Raw genomic sequence first — 24,330 nt, forward strand, 5'->3', positions numbered from 1 at the left:
CACCTCGCCGCAGGTCGACTTCGGACACGGGCCACTTAAGCGACCCGTTCCGTACTATCGGGATAACCGAGCGGTGTTATTCGTCGACCTCGATGGTTCGATTAATTATCGGGCATATTCAGCCCACTACCAACCCTTTACGTGAAGCAAGATGAGGATTCAATGAAAGAAACGACGAAGCGAAGCGGGAAACAGTTCAACACAAAGCACATTTATTCGCGATGAACGGAAAGCGCACATATACAATTCCACCAAAAGCACATAGAAAAGAAAAACACAATGCAATTTACACAAAAAGCAAATGTAAAAGCGAAGACACAATGCAGATCTAATACCGATTACGCGAGCACACGGCAACACTTATACAATTTTACTTCACAGACGGCGCCGACAACACATACCCAAAACCAAGGAAAAGAACACCCTCAAAGATGAGGCGGGCCTGAGGCCGAGACCGGGTCGGGCCTACCCGTCTGGTGATGAGACGCGGAGCGGCGATGGTGCCTCAACTCCACGGGCCTCGCGGGCAGTGTCTGGTAGGGGGTGGGAAAGGGGCCCCCTTGGTCGCACTATCTCAGCGCGGGGGGGAAACAGGAGGGGGTTGTTGATGCTCGGGGTATAGAGGATTCCTACTCTGCCTCGAGTCCCGCGACGAGCGTCTCCACCTCGGCCAGGTCGCGCTGTCGGCCTCCCTGGGGTGCAGCTCCCTGCACGACGCGAGCACCCCCTCGTCTGCCCTCGCCGCCTCTCCACAGCTCCGTCCCCTCCGCTCCGACTCCAACGCACACGACGACGACCAGCTCCTTTTTGCTCCTTCTTCCCAACTCCACCGCCCGCGAAGTCTTAACTCTCTGTTTTCTTGACTGACGAACACGGTCGCTTATATAAGCCCCGTGGCTTCGCTCTCTCATCTTTGACCCCCTCCCTTCGACCTTTCACCTCGCTCCCCATTGGCCCGAGAAAAAGTGGGCGTGAATGCTTTTTGATCCATAAATTTGCATATATCGATCGCCCTCCAACGCCCTGGGGGCGGGGCCAAATCGCCCCTTGCTCACCGATTGGACGGAACAAAAGTGGGCGTGTGTCGTTTTTGATCCGTTTTTGAAGTGGAAAATCCGTGGTTTTGTACACGCTGTTCGGCGCGCGCCCTGCACGAGTCCAACACCGGTACCCACAAGCGGCGCAAGAACGGTGGCGATGCGACGGTTGCGAGGTGTGACGTGAAGGTCGTGGCGGTTGTGGTGAAGCGGAGTTGTGGTTGTAACAATGGCGGTTGGTCCAAATTAAAGATAGTAAAAGAAAAACGGCTATCCTGAAGAGTCGCAGCATGCATAAATGACATGTATTCCCACTAGACAACGGGTTTGGGCCTAACTACACATGCACTTACCGAGATACCTCACCTAAGGGACCTGAATGGTGGTTTGCAAATTTGGTAACCATAACAATATATATATATATATATATATATATATATATATATATATATATATATATATATATATATATATATATATATATATATATATATATGAGGTGTGTTCAAAAAGTATCCAACCTTAATTTTTCGTGCGTAAACAAATGAAGCTTGGGAGGCATGGTTTGGTGCACGTATGTAGGCGATCCTAATCCGTACGCATGAATATTTTCCCGCTTGCAGAAGCTGTCAGTCGCCGACAGACCGCCGATGAGTGAGGAAGTGTAAGTGAGCGCCGTCGGATTTTCGTTTTTGACAAAATGACGGAATAACTTGAACAACACTACTGCATCAAATTTTATGTAAAGCTTGGCGATTCCCAAGTGGAAACGATCCGCTAGATTCAACATGCCTTTGGGAATGAAGCAATGGGCACCACACAGATAAAAGAGTGGTACATCCGCTTCAAAGATGGTCGCACATCAGTGGAAAGTGAAGCACGTTCTGGTCCGCCCGGCGTGCGATCGGCCACTTAACTCAAATCGCGACCGCGTCGCCCACCGGAATGGACAATTCAGTCGTGAGCCTCCGTGGAACTACCGCCAGGAGCTAGTCACGGGTGGGTCTTTTGACCACACCACAATCGTGCCAATCGGCCACCCGCGCAGGATAGGGTTGTTCGCCAAACTCGACCTACCTAAGTACCTGCATGGGTAGTTAACCGGGCGATCGTACCTCGCCGCTGGCCGGCCTAGAACACTAACCGCTTAAGCGGACCGTTCCATGCTTCAGTGATAACCGAGCGGTGTTATCGCCGGCCCCGATGAACGTGATTATTTACCGGGTGCTTACACCCTTCTACCAATTCCTTCCGTGATGCAAGATGGAACTTTCAAACAAAGGAAAGGACGCAATGAAACGGGGAACAGTTCGACAAGTACATTTATTCCACCCACACGTATGCAGGCAAAGCAATGAATAACAGTCATGCACGTATGTACAGCACACAAATTGAAATGCAAAGAAAGAATTACTACCGAATAAAGCAATGTACATACATGCACAGTCACTTAGGCAGTTGTAACTTGTTGGACACGGCGCCACAGCATGCATACAAAAACCGAAAGAAATAAGTGGAAGAGAAAGGACATCCCTTTTTGTGGCCGGTGAGTCCCTCTCCCACGACCGTCAGCGTGGTCGCGCCTGGCCCCGACCTCTCTCGCGACCGGCGAACCCTCTCCGACACTCCTTGACCGGACGCGCAGGTCCACCACACAACTGGTGCTGCTGCGTCTCACGTCCGTGCCTCCGTTGACAGGCCGCTCGCCAAGCCGCGAGCGCAGGACCTCTTCCACCGACAAGACAAGACCCCTTCCACCGACAAGACAACGAGCGCCAAGAAGAAGATGATGACCAGCCCAGAAGCTCAAAAAACCCGAAGAACACAGGAACTCTCGAAGACAAGGAGACAGGAAAACTCCTCAAGGTCCGTGCTGTCTACCTTTTGTAACGCGGGGCTCCGCCCTTTGCTCCGCCCCGTTTTCGGCCCCGCCTCCCTTCGAGCTTCTCAGAGAAGCCTCTCGAAGGTGGGCGTGTCCTCTCGCTCTCCCTCCACCCCGCCCCATGCGGGGGCCGGGGGAGTCAGTTTTGGCTCGGGGCCAGGGAATTATTCCCCCAAAAAGAGGCCCCCACCTTTTCGCACCTTTGACCCCCGGCTCGGATCGCACTTCCACCACACCGAGCGAGGAGAATTTAGGCGGGAGAAACAGGCGGGAAAAATCCGTGCAGGCTCCGCAAGAGCTTTTATTCTGGCAATCCTGCGTGCGTTCTTGAACGGTTTTTACCGCGGAAATCGTCGCCACGTGGTCCGTTGAGGACGGCGTTCGTAAACGCGGATTGTGGCGAAGATGGTGGTGGTTGTGTGGTGAGGGTTTGAGCATGGTTGGTTCGTGATTGTAGTTTGTCGCGATGGTTGGCGTTGTGGTTAAGGTGGTTGTTGTGTGTTGTAGTTGTTTGGGGGCGTTGGTGGTGGCGATTTGGTTGTTGGGGGATTATTGGTCCAAAATAATGATAGAGAAAAGAAAAACGGCTATCTCAAAGGATCGCAGCCCTGTGAACACGGAAAATCCCTCTAAACAACAGTGGGGAAATCTAACTACGAAATTACTTATCATCATAACTGATCTAAGGACCCTTTATGGTGTATTTCAAATTTCCACAGCCGTAACAATATGTATATATCTATCTATATATATATATATATATATATATATATATATATATATATATATATATATATATATATATATATATATATATATATATATATATATATATATATATATATATGTATATTAGGGTGTTCCCAAAAAAATGAGTTTCATTTTTGCTGCTCCCTGCTTTAGCCTTTGTTCCAATACCCCATAAGAACTTATAGGTCAAAAATGAACAAAATTCCATGATATTTAGGGGTTTCTCAAGTTGGCACAATTTTGGTTCATATTTACAGAATACACGTAATTTGCACAATGTAATATACTACTCCAATGAAAATATCAAACAACCATATTAATTGTGAAGTTCACTGCGTTGTGCACATTCGACGGCAAGTTGTCATTTACAGTTTGGCAAATTTCAACAATATTGTGCCAACTTGAGGAACCCCTAAACATCCTCCAATCTGCTTCATATTTGGTGTGTATGTTTCGACTTTCAAATGGAACAAAGGCACACCCAGGGAGCATGAATATTCATACTTTTATTTTTTACCCCCTATTATGAAGCACCCTAATATGTATATGTATATGTAAATATTATATATGTATATATGTTTGTGTATACATATATATATATATATATATATATATATATATATATATATATATATATATATATATATATATATATTTATGCACACACACACACACGCACACGTGTTTTACTTCATGGAAAATATATGTACATATATATATATATATATATGGCAGTCCTTCTGTCTGTGTCTGTCTGTCTGTTTTTTGTGACGAATAAGCTCCTCGACCAGTGAACCGATCTTGATGAAACTTTACACAAATATAGAACTAACATTCAGCTCCAGGATGCGCTAAGTGGCTCTCCATAAAAATGAATATATATATATATATATATATGTATGTAAAAATAAAATTTCCATCAGAAAAAAAAAAATGGCTTTCGAATAGTGCGCCGGCGTATTAATCATAACAAAAGGCTTCATGGTTAAAAACGCTAGGGTTTTTTGAAATACAAAATGTTCGTATTCGTTGACTTTTTAAACATACACATTCTCCTCCTGTTATTTGAATTCTCGAACTGCACATGCAAGGCAACAGCAAACTGCTGATCGATCTGCTCATGAAATAGCCAGGCAAGCGGAGTCAGCTGCAGAGGGAGAGAGAGAGAGAGAGAGAGAGAGTTGTCTTACTGCTGATATATCTGCTCATCTACTATATAAATGGCAGTCCTTCTGTCTGTTTGTTTGTAACCAATAAGCTCCTAGACCAGTGAACCGATCTTGATGAAACCATACACACATATAGACCTAACATTCAGCTCCAGGATGCGCTAAGTGGCTTTCCATAAAAATGAAAAAATATATATATATATATATATATTAAAAAAGAAAAGGATTTCGAATAGTGCGCCAGCATATTAATCATAACAAAAGGCTTTTTTGAAGTACAAAATGTTCGTATTCGTTGACTTTTTAAACATACACATTCTCCTCCTGTTATTTGAATTCTTGAACTGCACGCGCACGGCAACAGCTAACTGCTGATAGATCTGCTCATGATAGAGCCGGGCAAGCGGAGTCGGCTGCAGAGAGAGAGAGAGAGAGAGAGAGAGAGAGAGAGAGAGACAGAGATAGAGACAGAGAGAGAGATAGAGAGAGAGAGAGAGGGAGAGAGAGAGAGAGAGAGAGAGAGAGAGAGAGAGAGAGAGAGAGAGAGAGAGAGAGAGAGTCATCTAACTGCTGATATATCTGCTCATGAACGAGCCAGGCAAGCAGAGTCGGCTGCAGAGAGAGAGAGAGCGCATCGCCTAACTGCAAATAGAGCGTCACACCGACGGGCGAGAGAAGCACAAAACTCACGTTCCAGCTTTCTCGGTCCGGGTTTTGGCAGGACATCGATAGTTGCCACTGCTGCGAGAAACATTGATTGGCTCAAGGCCGCCTTCAACTATGACTTCTCTGTGGATTACGGCAGCATAAAGCCTTCCTTCCATAAATCTGAGGAATAACAGAAGCCTTCCTAATTTTCTCCATACAACTAATGCCTCAGTCTAACTAGCGTGAGGAAAATAGGGAAAATTTCCCGGGTATTCCCGGGTGCTTCAGCTAGTATATATATATATATATATATATATATATATATATATATATATATATATATATATATATATATATATATATATATATATATATATATATCCACACAATACTCAAGCAGAGTGTGCTTACACATTGTGGAAGCATATGAACCGTGCCTCCCCATTGTCCCTGGTCACTCACCTGCATTTCATTTTTCATTTATTTATATTTTCATTTATGGATGTTGTCCGACGATTCTGTAAAAAAAAAAATTCCCATGTACCGGCTTCCGATGACTATCGGCACAGAAAATTTCAGCTCTCGACGTCACCCGGAAGGTATTGATCTTTCATATCATTGAGTCAGTGGTTCGAAAGAACTTTATCTATTATATTCTGTGCAGGTGAGAAGGGCACTTAGATATAAACCTTCTCTTTGGACTGGATATAACAGCTCCTTTTGGCATAGCTAGATTCTCATGAACAAACTGAACTGATGATGCACCAACAAGAAGTCCACAGTGTGCCAGACAGCGCAGTCCACCTTTCTTCAGCTGCTGTAGGACGTAGTGCTGCCTTCCTGCAGTGGCCGGGGGACATAGTTTTGCCTTTATGAAGCAGCCAGGTGGCGCATTCCCGCCTTTACACAGTGGTTGGGGGGAGGAAAAAAGAGTGCAGTTGTGTCTCTCTGTAGTGGCGCGGGGGGGGGGGGGCATAGTGTCGCCTTTCCACAACAGCCAGAAGCCTCCTACCCTCGAAGCCTGTAGTTTGTAGAAATAACATCCCCTCCTTTGTTCTTTCACATGGATGGCATAAACTTTTACTTTCCATGCACACTGTGCTGCCGGCAGTTTCCACCATGACAGTGGGTGTAGCTGCACTCTCGTCTCAAACTGTGACATTGGTTTTCCATTCTTGACACACGATCTAATTGCAATGCATTTCATACAAAATTCTCCTGAATATGATGGATTAAGAATGCTTTCTTACATGCAGTGCCGGATATTGATCGAGATTTTGCAGTGAGCATCAAATATCCGTTCAGGGTGTCGATATGGTGGTTTCCGATACCTTCCTGAATTATAAATGCTATTTTAATGAAGTTGATTCGACGCAGAAATTGATTGTGCCATTTTTATATATTTTTCCCTTTGGGAGTGTTTTGCATGGAACTTTTACCAAGTCAAAAAAAAAACGAGATCGTCTGCACATTGCATTTGCAAGGGTTGTAACGGAGGTGTTTGTGAATCTTTCAGAATAAATAATTGTCAAGCCAAGCGTCATACCATTCTTGTCTACCCGTGTCGATATACAGTAACATACGGTTTATCTTCAGCAAAATAAATTTCACCAGCTCGTTGATGGGAAGTTTATAGAAACCAATTATTGAATGCATTCATTCTCCTCGAAACCACGCTTCAGTGGAAACTGCATTGATTGCAATGAATGAAAGAAAAGAGAAAACTTTTTCATTTCAAGCGAAAGGTACAATCTGCTTGTAGGGTTACTTAATGTCTGCTAAGTTTCCTTTTGTTCCCTTTGTCTCTTTGTAATGTAATGGTCTGTTTGATGTTCTCTTATGAGTGTGTAATCTTCTGAAGCTGCATTCTCAGGTTCAAGTCCCATATGCTGTGTTGCTTTGTCAATCGTTTCCTGATTGTAATTTGTGTGAGTTCACTCTTCCATCTTCATCTCCTTGTCCTGCATGTGATGGATGTCGGAACAGCTTGTGTTTTCAATACACCAACAGAATGTGGTGCGACGTGTTGTAAATGTGATGTGCTCAGTGCACTGATCGAAATATAACTAGATCGCCGGTGTGCTTAAAAAAAAAAATCTGAGGTCACTGGTTGCCATCTTGGTACGCATCATAACTGCAAGGGTGGCACGCACAATGTCGGTGTGTGTTGCAATTGGGTGCAATAACTAACAATATTTTGGCTGTGGGAAATCATTTCACAAGTAATTTAGACGTCTTACATAAAACTGGAACCCAAGATAAAATGTAGCTTTACTTAGGCAGGGCTGAATCTGAGTTGTTATATCTAAAGTGTGGCTCACTGTCATTCATTTGTTCATTCATTGTATATTTCATTTGTAAACAGCAATTATTATGTAAAGGGTGAATGCAAAACGATTCTGGTATTAAAACATTTCTGCATTGTTCACAATGGAACTTTCGGTCAGTAGTGAGTCCCAATATGATGGCCGCGTGGCCTCATCTGTAAATGTACTCTCATCGGCTGGTTGTTCCTCCATATTATAGAGGATCAGGGGTTCAGTATTAATGTGATGTGTTTGATGATTTCCTCATGTCAGCAAGTGATTTATGTTTCTCCCCTCCCCCACAACCCCAACCTCCACCCCCACTCTGCTTTTGCATGTTCAGTCTCTGCAGTTGCTTGAGCAGACACCTACTGCATCTGTTCAGGGACCTGTGAGGTGGTCATTATCCTTCATTTTAAATCAAGAGGTTTTTGGGGGTTTTTTTCCACCAAATCTCGGCTCATGGAAGAGTGAGGTGGACAAAGGTTTTAAAGGCAACGCACTTGATGGTGATACCACAATTGGACACAATAAGTGAGTGAATGAAGAGAGATGAAAAGGCAAACTAACAAGTACCGCAACTTGCAAGTAATAGGGTTGGGTTCGGAAAGGTTCATGGCTGTTTGTTTGTCACCACGTAATAGCTCCACACGCGTGTACGCTTCTCGGAGCTTTGCTGTGATGCATTAAATATGGGTGGTATTGAATTTGACTCGAGGCTGCAATTGAAATGCCAACAAATGGTGTGGGTGTTGGGTTGACAACTGACTGCAGTACTCATCATCATCGTCATCGTTTTACGGCCGTTTCCATGCTCGAATGTATTCAGCACCTTCAGAAAGTTTTCGCACCCCTTGACTTTTTCACATTTTGTTGTGTTGCAGCCTGAATTAAAAATGGAGTACATTAAAAAAATTGTTGTCACCCATATACACAAAATAGCCCATAATGACAAAGTGAAAACGTGTTTTTCGAATTTTTTACAAATTAATTAAAAATGAAAAGCTGAAATGTATTGAATCAATAAGTATTCAACCCCCTTGCTATGACTCTCCAAACTGAGTTCAGGTTTCCTTTGATCATCCTTGACGTGTCTCTACAACTTGATTGGAGTCCACCTGTATCCAATTCAATTGATTAGACGTGATTTTGAAAGAAACACATCTTTCTGTATGAGGTCCCACAGTTGACAGTGCATATTACAGCAGAAACTCGAGGAAGAACTATCCATAGAACTCAGAGATAGAATTGTGAGGAGGCATGGATCTGAGGAAGGGAATAAAGCTATTTCTAGAGTGTTTCGAGTTCCCAATAGCACAGTGCGCTCCATCATTAGGAAATGGAAAGGATATGTAACTACCCAGACTGTTACGAGAGCTGGCTCTCCAACCAAACTGAGCAACTGGGCAAGAAGGACCTTGGTCAGGGATGTGACCAAGAACCCCATGACCACTCTACAGAGTTCATTGGCTGAGAATGGAGAACCTGCTGGAAGGACAACAGTCTCTGCAACATTTCACAAATCTAGGCTTTATGGGAGAGTGACCAGACAGAAGCCACTCCTGAGATAAAGGCACATGACAGCACACCTTGAGTTTGCAACAAGGAACGTGAAAGAATCCAAAAGCTTGAAGCAAGAGATTCTGTGGGCTGATGAAACGAAAATTGAACTCTTTGGCCTGAATGCAAAGTGTTGCGTCTGGTGAAAAGCGAGCACAGCTCATCACCCATCTAACACCATCCCTACAATGAAGCATGGTCACGGCAGTGTCATGCTTTGGGGATACTTTTCAGCGGCAGGAAATGGAGACTTGTATGGATGGAGGGAACAATGAATGGAGCCAACTACAGGCAAACTCTTGAGGAGAACCTGCTTCAGAGTGCAAATGACCTTCAAATGTGGTGAAGATTTACGTTCAAACAATACAATGACCCCAAGCATTCAGCCAAACAACACTGCAATGGCTTCAGAACAAGAACATGAAAAGTCCTTGAGTGGCCTAGCCAAAGCCCAGACTTGAATCCCACCGAGGATCTGTGGAAAGACTTGAAGATTGCTGTTCACCGACACTTCCCAACCAAGTTAACAGAGCTTGAGTAAATCTGCAAGGAAGAATGGGAGAAAATCCGCAAATCCAGATGTGCAAAGCTGATACAGACATACCCAAGAAGACTCAAAGTTGTCATCGCTGCAAAGGTGCTTCTACAAAGTATTGACTCAGGGGTTGAATACTTATTGAATGAAGACATTTCAGCTTTTCATTTCCAATTGATCTATAAAAATTTCTAAAAACATGTTTTCACTTTGTCATTATGGGGTATTTTGTGTCGATCGGTGACAAAACAATTTAAATTTAATCCGTTTTAAATTCAGGCTGCGACAACAAAATGTGACAAAAGTCGAGGGGTGTGAATACTTTCTTAAGGCGGTGTAAGCCATGATTCATCTAATGACTGCTTTCCAGGTTGCGCAATCCCTTGCTAGCCATCTTGTTAGGCCTTGAACTCCAAGATCGTCTCTCAGCAACACATCCCATGCTCTCCTCGGACGGTCTCCAGCTCTCCTTCCATTCACATTCATATTTATACACCTCTTCACACAACTATCTGCCCACATCCTTTCCACATGTCCGAACCATCTCAACCTATCCCTACACATAACCTCACGAACGCTTTCTATACCAAACCTATCTCTTAATTCCACATTTGGTTTCCTATCCTTCCGTGTCACATCACACACCCACCTCACCATTCTCATTTCATTTCGTTCATACCTCCGTTCAACCTCACCCATGTTTCCCTTTTGATCACCCATGTTTCACTGCCATAAAACATCACGCTTCTAATGCAAGCCGCATAAAGTTTTCCCTTTAATTAGAGAGAGGTCCCTCTTGAGGTCAATAGGGGTAACAACTCCCTAAACTTCCTCCAGCCACTTCTAATTCTTACATTCACTGCTGCCTCGACACCACCACCTGCGCTAACCATATCACCAAGGTAACAAAATTTATCTTCACATTCCAGGGACATATCCCCTAAAACTAACCTTTCCGCTGTAACTGGAGTCACTTGTTTACCTGCGCAAACAGCACATTTGAAGTCAGGTACCAGCTGCAGTCTACCCCTGATGCCACGACACCTCTTGTGCAAACAGCAGTTGCAGTTTTTACACAATACTGAATTGCTACTTACACCTTTTTTACTGACAGTACAAGGCCACCTCCCTCTTTTTTCCACTCTTCCTCCCTAATAAGCACTTTTGTTACCTCCGCCACCGAAGGGGGAAGGAGGTTATGTTTTCACCCTGTCTGTTTGTTTGTGTGCAGGATATCTCAAAAAGTTGTGGACGGATTTGGATGAAATTTGGTGGACAACTTGGTGTGACAACGACAAACTGATGACATTTTAGTGAAGATGTGGATCCGGATCCAACTATTAGAATTTTTAAAGTGATTCTTCACCATTGAGAAATAGGGTCAAAAACGATATGTAACATAATATCTGAAAAAAGTTGTGATTGGATTCGGACGAAACTTGGTGGACATGTTGGTGTGACACAGAGGAAATGATTCAATTTTGGTGAAGATCCGAATCCATCCATCCATTGGGACCATACTCTGTGCAGAGCATTGGTGCTGCCGAAGCAGTCTCCTGGGCTATTGGGCACAATCCTGGACGGGTCGTCACTCCGACACAGGATACCAGCAAGCTGGCACTCATTTTGCTGACGTCGGAGGGATGACAGGCAGAGTCAACCCCACCTGATATTAATTCAACAGCCGAGTGGGATTTTAACTCAGGATCCTAAGATCCCAAGCCCACCACCATAACCATTAAGCCAACACCAGGCATAAGATCGGAATTTGGATCTGGATACTATAATTTTTTATGTGATTCTTCACCATTGAGAGGCAGGGCCAAAAATGATACATAGCACAATATCTCAAAAAGTTGTAGACGGATTCAGACGAAATTTGTGGACAGATTGGGTGTGTTGCAAGGACGAATTGGTTCGATTTTGGTGAAGATCGGAATCCGCATCTGGTTACAATAATTATTTACTTTTTAAAGTGATTCTTCACCATTGGGAGATAGGGCCAAAACCTACATATAGCAAGAATATTTCAAAAATGTATCGGGTCCGATACGTTCTCCCGGATCAGGCATTGCGTGACGGAGGTATGCACTTTACCAATTGCCCTTCTAGTTTTCCCTGTATTCACTTTCAATCCTCTTGCCTCCACTTCCCACTTGCACTTCAAAGAACAGGATGATCTGAGATGGTGCACCCCCTGCTGGCACTGTATCAGAATGGCTTTCTTTATCTCGATCGAGGCTCATCAAAGAGCTGAAATATTAGTTGAATCCAACTCTGCTGGAAATGAAACATAAACGAGATGGCTCAATGACAAACGCTCCCCAAGTCAGTATTCTAACCTCTGTAAACGTTTAAGTAAACATAAAAATGGAATTGGAACACCGCACAAGTACCAATGCCCACAAGGCCTCTTCCTGTTTTCAAGTTTCCTTTAATAGCAGTAAATGCTGTAATTAAATTTCCGTTTCCTATCCAGAAAGTTGCATAATAATGTGGGTGATTCTGTTAGAATTTTTTTGGCTTTAATTGGAATTTTGACACTGGTTTACAGTGGCTTCTAATGTAGCTGTTCACTTGATGACATACGAATCTGTTCACATTATATGGTGGACGTTAAAGATCTCGCGGTGTCATTTTTGAAGGGTAGGCATGTGACATTAACTTTTCCAAAACAAGCACATCATTGGACGCATTGTGAATGAAGGTGTAAATGTTCTGTTTTTGCCTCTCGAGCACCAATCCCAAGCCATTGTCCATTTTTCGATGAAATATTGGGTTCATAAGACCGCGTGTGGGTTTTGATTAGAGTGAGCAAGAACTGGCCTCGCTGACATCGTTGCACGGCGCGAGGATTCTACGTGACTGTTTCCAGAGCAGCTTGAGGGAAATCCCTAAATCCATTGCTTCCGCAGGAAGGGCAGTGGACTCGAGGGCAAGGAGAGGCGAGTTGGGTGCGGGACAACTTCTGCAGTAATATTTCGTATTTCTCTTGTTACTTGTATGAACGCCCTGGAACGTTCTCATTACATTGGCCAGATGCTGATACTCACGTTTGCTGCATTATTGCGCTTTTATTTTTTTGTGTGTTAGTAACTAGTTTTGCCCCAAAGAGGTTGCAAGACTATTGTAATGCCAGTCTGTCTGTCTATCTGTGCATCTGGGTGTCGGTGTCCGCATCGATATATTTTAGTTTTAATTTTTTTACATCCGCCACTGAAGGTGGAAGGAGGTTTATGTTGTCACCCCTGTCTGTCTGTCTGTTGGTTTGTCTGTTGGTTACTTGAAAAATCGAAGAATTTGTTTGTCTGTCTGTTACTTGATTGAAGATTTTTCAAGTATATTGGTCAGTCGATTTTGTTATTCTGTCTGCCTGTCTGCCTGTCAATCGCCTACAGGTCACAATTCCAAACCGATCGTCATGAAACTTTACCAAGTTGTCGAGGTCGTCTCACCTGAGAAGTCTATTGATTTCGAGGTCAAAGATCAAAGATAATCTTGAGGTCAAACTTCGAAAAATCATCATTTTTTCATCCGATTGACTTGAATAATTAAACAGCAATTGCATAGTGCATCACTGAATTTGGAAAACAACTATTTTTGATGTCAAAAGGTCAAAGGTCATCTCAAGGTCAAACTTCTAAAATCATCAATTTCAATCTGAAAAATAATCAATTTTCATCCGATTGACCTGAGCTTTGATTAAGATTGTCAATTTTAATCTTAATGAAATGTACAATTTGATGTATCCATGGCAACCTTTGAGAGGGGATGGATTTTGCAAGTATTGTACTCTGCACGACGTCTTTTTCTTGCTCTGCTCTGCATGATGTCTTTTTCTTGTTTGTCTGTTTATTTATCAATCGCCTACAGGTCACAATTTCAAACAGATCTTCACAAAACTTCGCCACATGGTAGAGTTTGTCATAAGCAAGAAGCCTATTGTTGTTTTTTTAGGTCAAAAGGTCAACATAGGCCAAAGGTCAACAAAATCATCAAATTTCTGAAATCCTCACTTTTCATCCGATTGACTATAAATTTGAACAGGATTTTCATATCAGCTTCCTGAATTCAACCACCAATTATTTTTGAGGTCAACAACTTGGGTGAGATTTCTAAAATCCTCAATTTCCATCCAATTGACTGGAAATTTGAAGAGGATTTATATTTTAGGTCACTGGATTCAAGTAGCCAATTATTTTTGAGGTAAACATAGACCAAAAGGTGAACATAGGTCCAAGGTCAACAACTAAGGTGGTATTTCTAAAATCCTCAATTCTCATCCCATTTGACTTGAAATTTGAAGACCATTTGCATATCAGGTCACTGAATTCAACAAGCCAATTATTTTTGAGGTCAACAAAGGCCAGATTTCTAAAATTGTCAATTTTCATCCAATTGACTTGAAATTTGAAGATGAGTTGCATATTTGAAGAGGAGTTGCATATTTGAAGAGGAGTTGCATATTCAACCACCAATTAATTATTTTGGAGGTCAAATTTGTTTGATGGATTTTGCAAGTTTCTTGCTCGGCACGACGTCTTTTTCTTTTTTGTTTGTCAATCACCTACAGGTCACAATTCTAAACTGATCATCATGAAACTTTACTTAGTTGGAGAAGTAGTCTCAACTCAGAAGCCGATTGATTTTGAGATCAAAGGTCATCGAAGTCAAATTTCTAAAATTGTCATTTTTCGTCCGATTGACTTGAAATTTAAACAGCATTTGCATATTGCGTCACTGAATTGGGAAACCAACTATTTGAGGTCAAAAGGTCAAAGGACAACTCGAGTTCAAACTTTTAAAATCATCAATTTCAATCTTAAAAATAATAAATTTTCAACCGATTTACCTGAGCTTTGATTAAGATTATCAATTTTAATCTTAACTAGATGACCCGTGAACCTGTTGGGTTCCCGTTGTGACAGCGGTTGATGAAAAAAATCATTTCAAGAAAAAAAGATAGCTCCAGCGAACTATACCGCTGAGGTTGTTTGCATTGCTCAAGTACTCCCGAAGAGTACTTGACTTAATCAGGGATTGCTTTTTTAAATATTTTTTTCGTTGCCCGATTTGAACGAAACTTGATACTGCACATTGCAGGCGAATAGTGAGTAAGGTGGCCTTAAAATTTCCGTGCTATCGTGTACTGTTTTGGCTGTATTTCAGGAACATACATACATACAAGATGAGAGTTTTAGTAATATCTAGATAAAATGGACAATTTGATGTATCCATGGCAATCTTTGGAGAGGTGGGTGGATTTTGTAACTATCGTGCTATGCATGATGTCTTTTTCTTGTTTGTCTGTCTGTATATTTGTGTGCAGGATATCTCAAAAAGTTGAGGATGGATTTGTTTGAAACTTGGTTGGCAGGTTGGCTGTGTGACGAGGACATATTAATTCGAGTTTGGTGAAGATCCAAATCTGTATCTGGATACGAGAATTATTTGAATTTTAAAGTGATTCCTCACCATTGAGAGAGGGCCAAAAACAATATATATATATATATATATATATATATATATATATATATATATATATATATATATATATATATATATATATATATATATATATATATATATATATATATATATATACATATACATCTCCGTCTCCGCTAGGGAGGTCTGGACACATTAAGACCAACTCACTGGCGAGCAGTTACCGGTGTCAGATAGACAGCTAATTTTCAATCAGAATATGAGCAGGAAGGAAAATCATGCCTCAAGCACTCGGGCGAAATATTGCGGCCATTCCACCACAACTGCCACTACCCGTTTCTACATTGGTGACCTCGTTTTCCTTAAGGGTGACAGAGACAAATGCAAAGCTCGTGACAAGTATATGGTGACATATTTCTCATGACGATGGATGGTGCCAACTCAGAAAGTTTACCAGTTCACAGCTTCGCAGCAAAACCTACGACGTTTGAGTATGTGACTGCTATCTTGTTGTGCCTACAATAGTGGGTCAGGTCCAGTATGGCGCTGTTAGAGGCCAATAATCAACTTCAGGATCCGAGTCCGATTCTGAACTGACCTTGCCCCACCATCTTTCACAGGTCACAACTGGCTCCATTGTGCCCAGCCAAGGGACCATTTCCCAACAAGAAGTCTCACGAGATACAACGGGTCATACCCTGTCGGAATCGATTATGCTGCCCACACCATCCGAGGCTATTGTCAGTCCACCAGACACACACACTGGCATTTCGTCTGCTGAACCGATCAGTTCGAAGAAGTCTTACTCTCCACCTTCAATGAGGAGGTCTTTCCGCCCACGCCGCCCTCCTGCGTAGCAGTGCAGTGATGAGTGGCTCATGGAGATGAATGGAAGACAAGATAACTTTCATGCTCACAATTTTGTGTCACTCTAATAGCCCACATTGCAGATATGTAGTATCTATCTCAACATACCGTTCCCTGCATAATCGTTATACTGTGTTCGTGATTTTTTCATTCGTAGTTGAGACTTACAAGTTTCATTTGTCGTCCATGTTCATGTTCTTTCAGTAACCAGTAGGAAGTCACAAGAGGCAATTACGCCATTAATGTTGTTGTTGTGGTTTTACCATGTACGGCTCTGTGCATGCGCGTGAATCATTATCCCGGCCAGTATGGCGGTGTGTCATGGCTTGAATGGAAACCTTCGTTGGAGAACCTGATCTATCGACCTTATTGGCGTTGCTGAAAAAAGGACCCCTGTGGACTGTGCAGTCATGGATTGCAAAAGCAGGTTATGAAGCACGGCGTTTCACTCAATGAATTTATACTTTCTGCACATTCCATAATTTTTTCTTCACTCAATATAATCGTCCGAACAGTAGAAAAAGTTAAGTTTAATGCTTTGCTTAAATAAATAAATTTGTTAAAATTTTCGGATTTCACTCCAGATTTCAACACTGACTTTGTTCACCAGATCCAATTCTCAAATCCGACATATTATTTCGATTATATACTTGAATTGGTCCGTGAGAGTAGATCGTGTTTCCAAATCGAGGTATGCTGGAATTGGCCGAACAAAATTGTGGCTGAAGACTCCAGCAACCACAGAGGGCTGACCAAGACGGCGTGCCGCCATCTTGGAAGGCTTATTTTGCTTTTTTGTGATGAGCTCTCCCAAAATGATCTTCAAAAGGGGTGTTTTAATTCACCCAAACACCCAATTTTCACTCTTGCACTTCCTTGGAGTTTTCTTGGTGTGCATGTGAAATTTCAGGCTGCTAGGTTTTATAGTTTTGGAGTTATGGAGGAGACACACGCTGACACACACACGGCCTTTTATTAGTGTCGATATCTACATAGTCAGTGCAAGACCTTGTTCTTCATGGCTGTATCCCTCAAAACTTTTCATGCCCCCCAAAGATGCTCTTTCACAAGGATGTCCTTGACCAGCAATCATCACTGTGGAAGAAAAATAGTTATATTCATGCACTCTCAATGATAATTATTGCCGGTACTTTATAAATTTAATTTTTGTACTACAGTCGGATTGGTTGTCAGTTATGTTTCCCTTTACCCAAGAGTCTTTTGACCTACATATTGATATAAGGAATGTCTTACCATGAAACAGGGTGACCTGGTTGATAACACTGCAAACCTTTGCCATGATTGTGTCATTCTCTCCCTTCCACCCAAAGTGAACACGTAGTGCAGTTTTGAGTTATTTTGCCTAATGCTTATCAGCTAACCCTGTAGTTGTTGCCAACTGCCTCACCGTCCCATTCTTTGGAATGTCAAATTGTATATAAGAAGAATTTCTTCGGGCTTCTGTTTCAGTGGAGTCCATTCGAATGTTTCAGTGAATCATTCAATGTTCTTCCTCCGTATATACGAAATTAATGATTCTCCTTTGGTATGCTGATCCCACTCGTGGAAATTGAGTTATTTTACACCACATCACCAAACCGTGTGGCCAATCGTCTATATTTGATCGGGTTCAATGTATTATTTGGCGATAAATTTAATAATTGCCCACTGGTTCCATCCGCTTTGTTCGCACTCCTTGCTGCCACCTTGATTTTCAGCACTGACATAAAAGCAGGAGACACGTGATTATGGGTGTTATAATTTTTTTTCAGGTGTACCTTTTTGAGTGTCTACTCAAACATGAGTGTCTATGCAAAAAGGAACATACACAAAATAAATAAATAAAAATCCAGGTTACATATTAATGACTCGCATATTGCTTCGACAATGTTGGAGACTCATGGAGTAGTCAATACTTGCACAATTTTAAGGGCATAAAGACACGAGGAATAAAATATCATGTCGACAGGATTCAAAGTCTTCAACTTTGCTTCACGAGGCAAGCACTCTGCCAGCTAACTAGCATAGTTTTGTTCTACATTGTTGCCATGGCAGAAGGTTGTTATTTCACCACACTGAGTATGGCTTGCTGGACCCTTGGCTCATTGTACGGCAGGTGCAGTTTCCCCCACCCCGACTATCCCTGTGGTCTTTAATCAGCGATGCCTGGTCACTCCAGACATCCTCTCAGCTGCAGCCCCAGCCTCATTCAAATGTACCCTGAGCCTAATCTGCTCTGGGCCAAATCAGATCCTGATGTGTGATGCATACCATCCTTCCATAAGTTTTACCAATAACGGCAAAAATGCTCATTTTATTACAAGTGATTTTGTTGATAAAACACATTGTGGCACATGATAATCCAAGTCAAGTGTATTGTAATGAAATGTGTGTTTCATGTTCCAGGGAGAAACTCCCAAGTGCACAGCTGGCCCACAGTTACAAGCAAGATGACAGCACAAGCCCCTTCCAGAAACGAAATTATTTGACACCATCTGCTTGTGAGCCAAGACATCACGAGGTAAAATCTGTCAGGAAATGAGGAAAGCCAATAATTTTAGGTTATTATTTATTTAGTTGCATGCAGCCGTTGGTTGCTTTTCTGCATCATTTTCTGTCTGGCAGCAGCAGCTGTGCCACTGATGCAATGCTCCCGTTACCAGTAAGCTGGTCTTCATTTTGCCAACCTCAGAAGGATGACAGGCAGAGTCGAACTCCCTGGTGTTAATTCAACAGTGTGACAGGGGCTTGAACTCAAGACCCAAAGATCTTAAGCCAGTCACCTCAACTTTAAACACGAGGCTAATTTTGAGTTGATGGAAAGACATTGTGTATGTGTTTGTTTGGTATGTGTGTGTGTGTGTGTGTGTGTGTGTGTGTGTGTGTGTGTGTGTGTGTGTGTGTGTGTGTGTGTGTGTGTGTGTGTGTTTATATGTGTGTGTGTATATATATATATATATATATATATATATATATATATATATATATATATATATATATATATATATATACACATATATATATATATATATATATATATATATATATATATATATATATACATATATATATATATATATATACATATATATATATATATATATATATATATATATATATATATATATATATATATATATATATATATATATATACATATATAGCCTGGTGTTGGCGCAGTGGTTAGGGCAGCGGCTTGGGATCCAAAAGGTCCTGAGTTCAAGCCCCGTTGGGCCACTGAATTAATACACCAGGGGGTCGACTCAGCCTGTCATCCTTCCAAGGTCGGCAAAATGAGTACCAGTGTACTGGGCCGGTGTATACCCTGGTTAAAATAGGTGTACCATATCCCTGTGTCGTAAGAGGCGACCAGGGTTGCGTCAGGAAGGGCATCCGGCGTAAAACATGTGCCAAATCACTATGCGGATCATACGGATGATCCGCTGTGGCGACCCCGAAAGGGAGCAGCCAAAAGAAGAAGAAGATATATATATATATATATATATATATATATATATATATATATATATATATATATATATATATATATATATATATATATATATATATATGTATGTTTACATGTATTTACATGAACTCAAAATTAGCTGAGGCTAATTTGACAGTGTTTAAGCCAGCCGTTTTCCCATAAAGTTGTATTTTCGTAACCATGTTTTAGTGTTAATGGAAAATTTGTAATTTTGACCGATTGCCATGACCCCCAAAACTTCGGACCTTACCGATCTTCAGAAATATGCATTTTTCACTATAGGAATGGGTAGGATTATAAGTGACAAATAGAATAAGGTTCACTATATGTTAAGGCCCGGTCACACCTTGACGTTTTAGCCAGCGATGGCAACGTATTAAAATGTATGTAAAACGCTGGCTTACGTTGAACTTTTGATGTTTTTTTTTTTAAGATTCGGGCGTATTCATAGCGACTTGGTCGTATGCATAACGCATTGGTAACGGACACAGAACGTTTCGTTGTGTTATAGATAACTTATACCAACGAATGCTGAAGCTGTTGTCGGCCTACACAACCGATGTCCAACGATAGTCTAACCTAGGCATAGCGCGTTGCACGCATCGCCGACGATGTCGTGACGTAGCCTATTAAAAGGCTGACGCACAACGATTCGAATCATAACTGCGGTAGAAATGGAAGTGACAACATCGCGGTCACACCTTGGCGATCTTGCCAGCGTATGCCGACCTAAGAAAAATGTGTCTAAAACGTTGGGGCACGTCAAATACGGTATGAGTAAGTTTGGTATACGTGAGTAGAACGCTAAAGTACGCTATCTTACGTCATAGTAAGTAGAGTACGTCAAGAAATTTTAAACATGTTCAAAATTTTTGGACGTACTCGGCGTATGACATACGTTCCGCATGCGATGGGGATAAGTTTTACACACGATATGTGGACGCTTACACACGTCCACAGAGGCTACTTAAAAGCTACTCATAAGTCGAAACACGTCGCGGTAATGTCTTTTTTACGCGAAACTTATTTCTAACTTATGTTTGACGTGCTTTGAACCAATTCTTTACGTAGTCCCAACACACATCGACGTATGTAGACGTATTCCAATGACGTCTTCCGGTCGACAAAAAAAAAATGAACGTGTTTCTAACTTACAACTGCCATATAAAGACGTGTTCCCAGCGGTTTTGGGAATTGGTATATAAAAATGGTGTTCATAAAAGGGGAACCCAACAGTGTTTTCGAGTCCTTTTTGAGTCGATTTCCAGGTCAGCAGTAACAATATCAGTATCAGTATCAGTATTAGTATTAGTATTAGTAGTAGTTTGTTCATGTTGGCAGTAGTAGGTGAGTGTGAGGGGGAGGGTGTGGGTTATGATGGATCGTCCTTGCGTCCGCATGTCCACGGGTAGGAGACATCTTTTCACCATTGTTCGAAGTTCTTCGCGGCTAATTTTTTAATGGGCTTTTTCAACAATGAGCTATAGCTTGTTTTTACGATTTAGGTCTATTCATAACGGGTTGGACAAATGCACAATGAACTAATAATGTGCATAGAGCGCTTTGATTACTTATAGATACGATATACCAACGAATAATTATCATGAATCCGGCGTTCACAAACTATGCCCAACGATAGCCTAACTTATCCATATCGTGCGGCAGTTTATCTTTGCCGGTGACGTAGGGTTTGCTATTCATAGGCTGCCACTCAACGATTTAAATTGCTGCATCTCCACTATTGAAAGTAGACGTTTACGCTCAACAATTGGATTTTTTTTCGACTCTACCGCAGTAGAGTCGACTCTACCGAACACCCGGAATCTATATCGTACCTTTTGGAAAACTCTGTGGGTACAGGTCCCTTACCGGACCGTGAATCGTCAATAATTCCACCACGTGGTACAGGGTTATTTGCCAATCTTCAAAATACCTCGAGATCCACATGACGAACTACCGAGTATTCACACCCTCGACGGCACCCGTACGGGATGAGCCGTATGCGCGCTCGACCCATGCGTGACCCGAGCGGATGGTCACCAAGCTTCCATCGGTCCCAAATGCACACAACTACAGCAACAACGGCCTTCTTTAATTCTCCCAACACGCACCACGTTAAACCAATTAAAGAACCACAAAAACGAGCTGATACATTTAACACATGGATTTATTTATAAAGGGGGGAAGTGGGGAGCACGCAAGGAGCAGAGTTATCCGACTATAAGGAAATGCAATGTACAACGAGCAAGCACTTAACAATTTACTACTTAAAGACGGGCCCACCGACAGACACACACACACACACACACAGATACCCGGAAGGACATGGACCTGTCCACCTCGTGTGGTTTGGCTGACACGAGCGAACCAGACCAGTGTCGAGATGCGGTCCGAAGACCCAGGCGCCAGCGACGGGACGAGCAGAGCCCAGAACACTCGCTCGAGGAAACGGCCCGAAGAACCAGGCACCAGCGAGAGCGATCAAAGTCCAGAGCTCCGCTCAGCGCTCGTCCCGACAATCAAAACTCTCCTCTTTTTCCAGCAGATCCGCCGTACTTATCCTCCGCTTTTCTTTCCTTTCTTTCTCTCACACGCCGTCCGTTCAGACGTGGCCCTCTCTCATTGGCTGCCCGATGGCCATCTCGCTCGCACACCTCCGATTGGCTGAGAGGGGTGCCATGCCTGTATTTGGAGCGAAATCCAAGATGCCAATGCCCCAAAGAAACCCCACCTGGCACATTGGACCCCGCCCACGTACGTGCCGACATGCACGTAGGCCATGGCGTCGATGTGAGGAAGCGAGGTGAAGGTGAGGGTGATGCTGCTGTTTTTGTAGTTATAGTTGATTTAAAATAAAAGAAACCCTGACTATCAAAATAACTCCGCAGCGCATGAACATTTAATTACCCATTACACAAGGGACGGGGAGCTATCTATCCACAATTACTTATCAAAATAGCTGAGCTATAGGACCTGTATGTTGAGTGCTCATGGCTTCCAGATCCGCAACAATATATATGTTATGTATATGTATATGTACATAATGTATATGTGTATGCTTGTGGTTGAGGAAATTCGCAAACCACCATTCAGGTCCCGTAGGTGAGATATCTCTGTAAGTACATGTGTAGTTAGCCCAAACCCGTTGTTTAGAGGGAATAAATGTCATTCATTCGGGCTGCGATCCCTTAAGATAGCCGTTTTTCTGTTCTATCTTTATTTTGAACCAACCACGTCTCAACCGACATCACACAACAACCACCAACCGCAACGCCGCTTCACAACAACAACAACGCCAACAGCCACGGCCTTTACCTTCACAACTCGCTCTCGCAACCATCGCATCACCGCCATTCCAAGCGTCGTCATGGCCATCACCGCCACAATAAACCCTCCACCACCTTCACCTCTCCTCCTTCTGCGGCCATTCCCGCGCCGCTTGTGAACGCCGAGCGTCAGGCTATCCTGGACTCGTACAGGGCGTGCGCCGAGCAGCGGGTGCAAAAAGCGGCCTTTCCGGGGAAGTCGGATCAGGAATGATTCACGCCCACTTCTCTTCCGTCCTATCACCGAGCGCAGGGCGAATCGAGGGAGAGAAGAGTTTCTGTTTGGGGCTCGAGGAGAGAAGAGTTTCTGTTTCGGGCTCGAGTGAGAGAAGAGTTTCTGTTTCGGGCTCGAGTTGGAGAGAGTTTCTGTTTCGGGCTCGGGCGAGTTGTGGCGGCGGCGGCGAAGTGTGGCAGCAGCAGTCAAGACGGGTCTGGAGGAGAGTTGGTCTGTCGGGGTTCGGAGTCTGTCGGGGAGCTGCAGAGAGGAGAAGCCGGGAACGCGTCGAGGGCGCAGTGGAGTCGCTCGTCGCGGGACCCAAGCAAGCCAGCTATCCTCTTTCCCCAGAGCATGAACAACCCCCCCTGTTTCCCCCCCGCGCTGAGATAGTGCGAAAAGGGGGCCCCGTTCCCACCCCATTCCAGGCAGTGCCAGCGAGGCCCGTGGAGGAGCGCGGAGTCGGGGCGCCGCCGCCATTTTGCAGCTCATCACAAGGCGGGTAGGCTCTGCCCGGTCTCGCGCCCACAGACCACGTCTGCCCCCTTGTATTCGAGGGTGGTCCTTTTCTTTTGCTTTTGAGTATATGTGTTGTCGGCGCCGTCTGTAAAGTAAAACTGTGTAAGTGTTGCCGTGTGCTCGCGTAGTCGGTAATAGATCTGCATTGTGTTTCTTTTGTTGCAATTGCTTTTGGTGTAAAATTGTTATGTTTCTTTTACATTTGCTTTTGGTGCATAATTGTTGTAATTGTATATGTGTGCTTTCCGTTTGCCACGGAATAAATGTGAATTATGTTGAACTGTTTTTCCCGTTTCGCTTCGTCTTTTCTTTAATTGAATCCCCATCTTACTTCACGTAAAGGGTTGGTAGGGGCGAAATACGCCCGACAATTAATCGGAACCGTCGAGGTCGACGATATAACACCACTCGGTTATCCCGATAGTACGGAACGGGTCGCTTAAAGTAGCCCGTGTCCGAAGTCGACCTGCGGCGAGGTGCGATCGCCCGGTCTACCCTCCGTGTGGGTACTTAGGTAGGTCGAATTTGGCGAACAACCCTATCCCACGCGGGGGGCCGATTGGCACGATCGTGGTGAGG

The 24,330-nt window shown here is 43.2% G+C and overlaps 1 protein-coding gene across 1 annotated transcript in view; it reads left to right on the plus strand.

Annotated features, from left to right (window-relative positions):
* Nucleotides 1-24,330, plus strand: part of LOC147035654 (uncharacterized) — an 89,571-nt gene that overhangs the window by 10,218 nt on the left and 55,023 nt on the right. Inside the window, exon 4 of the mRNA XM_085846002.1 lies at nt 18,609-18,723. Coding sequence (XP_085702128.1) covers nt 18,609-18,723 — 115 coding nt within the window. The remainder of the gene's footprint in view (nt 1-18,608; nt 18,724-24,330) is intronic.

This window comes from Eptatretus burgeri, chromosome 1 (assembly GCF_056783735.1).
Source record: "Eptatretus burgeri isolate ZD-2024b chromosome 1, Ebu_testis_v1, whole genome shotgun sequence".
NCBI lineage: Eukaryota > Metazoa > Chordata > Myxini > Myxiniformes > Myxinidae > Eptatretus > Eptatretus burgeri.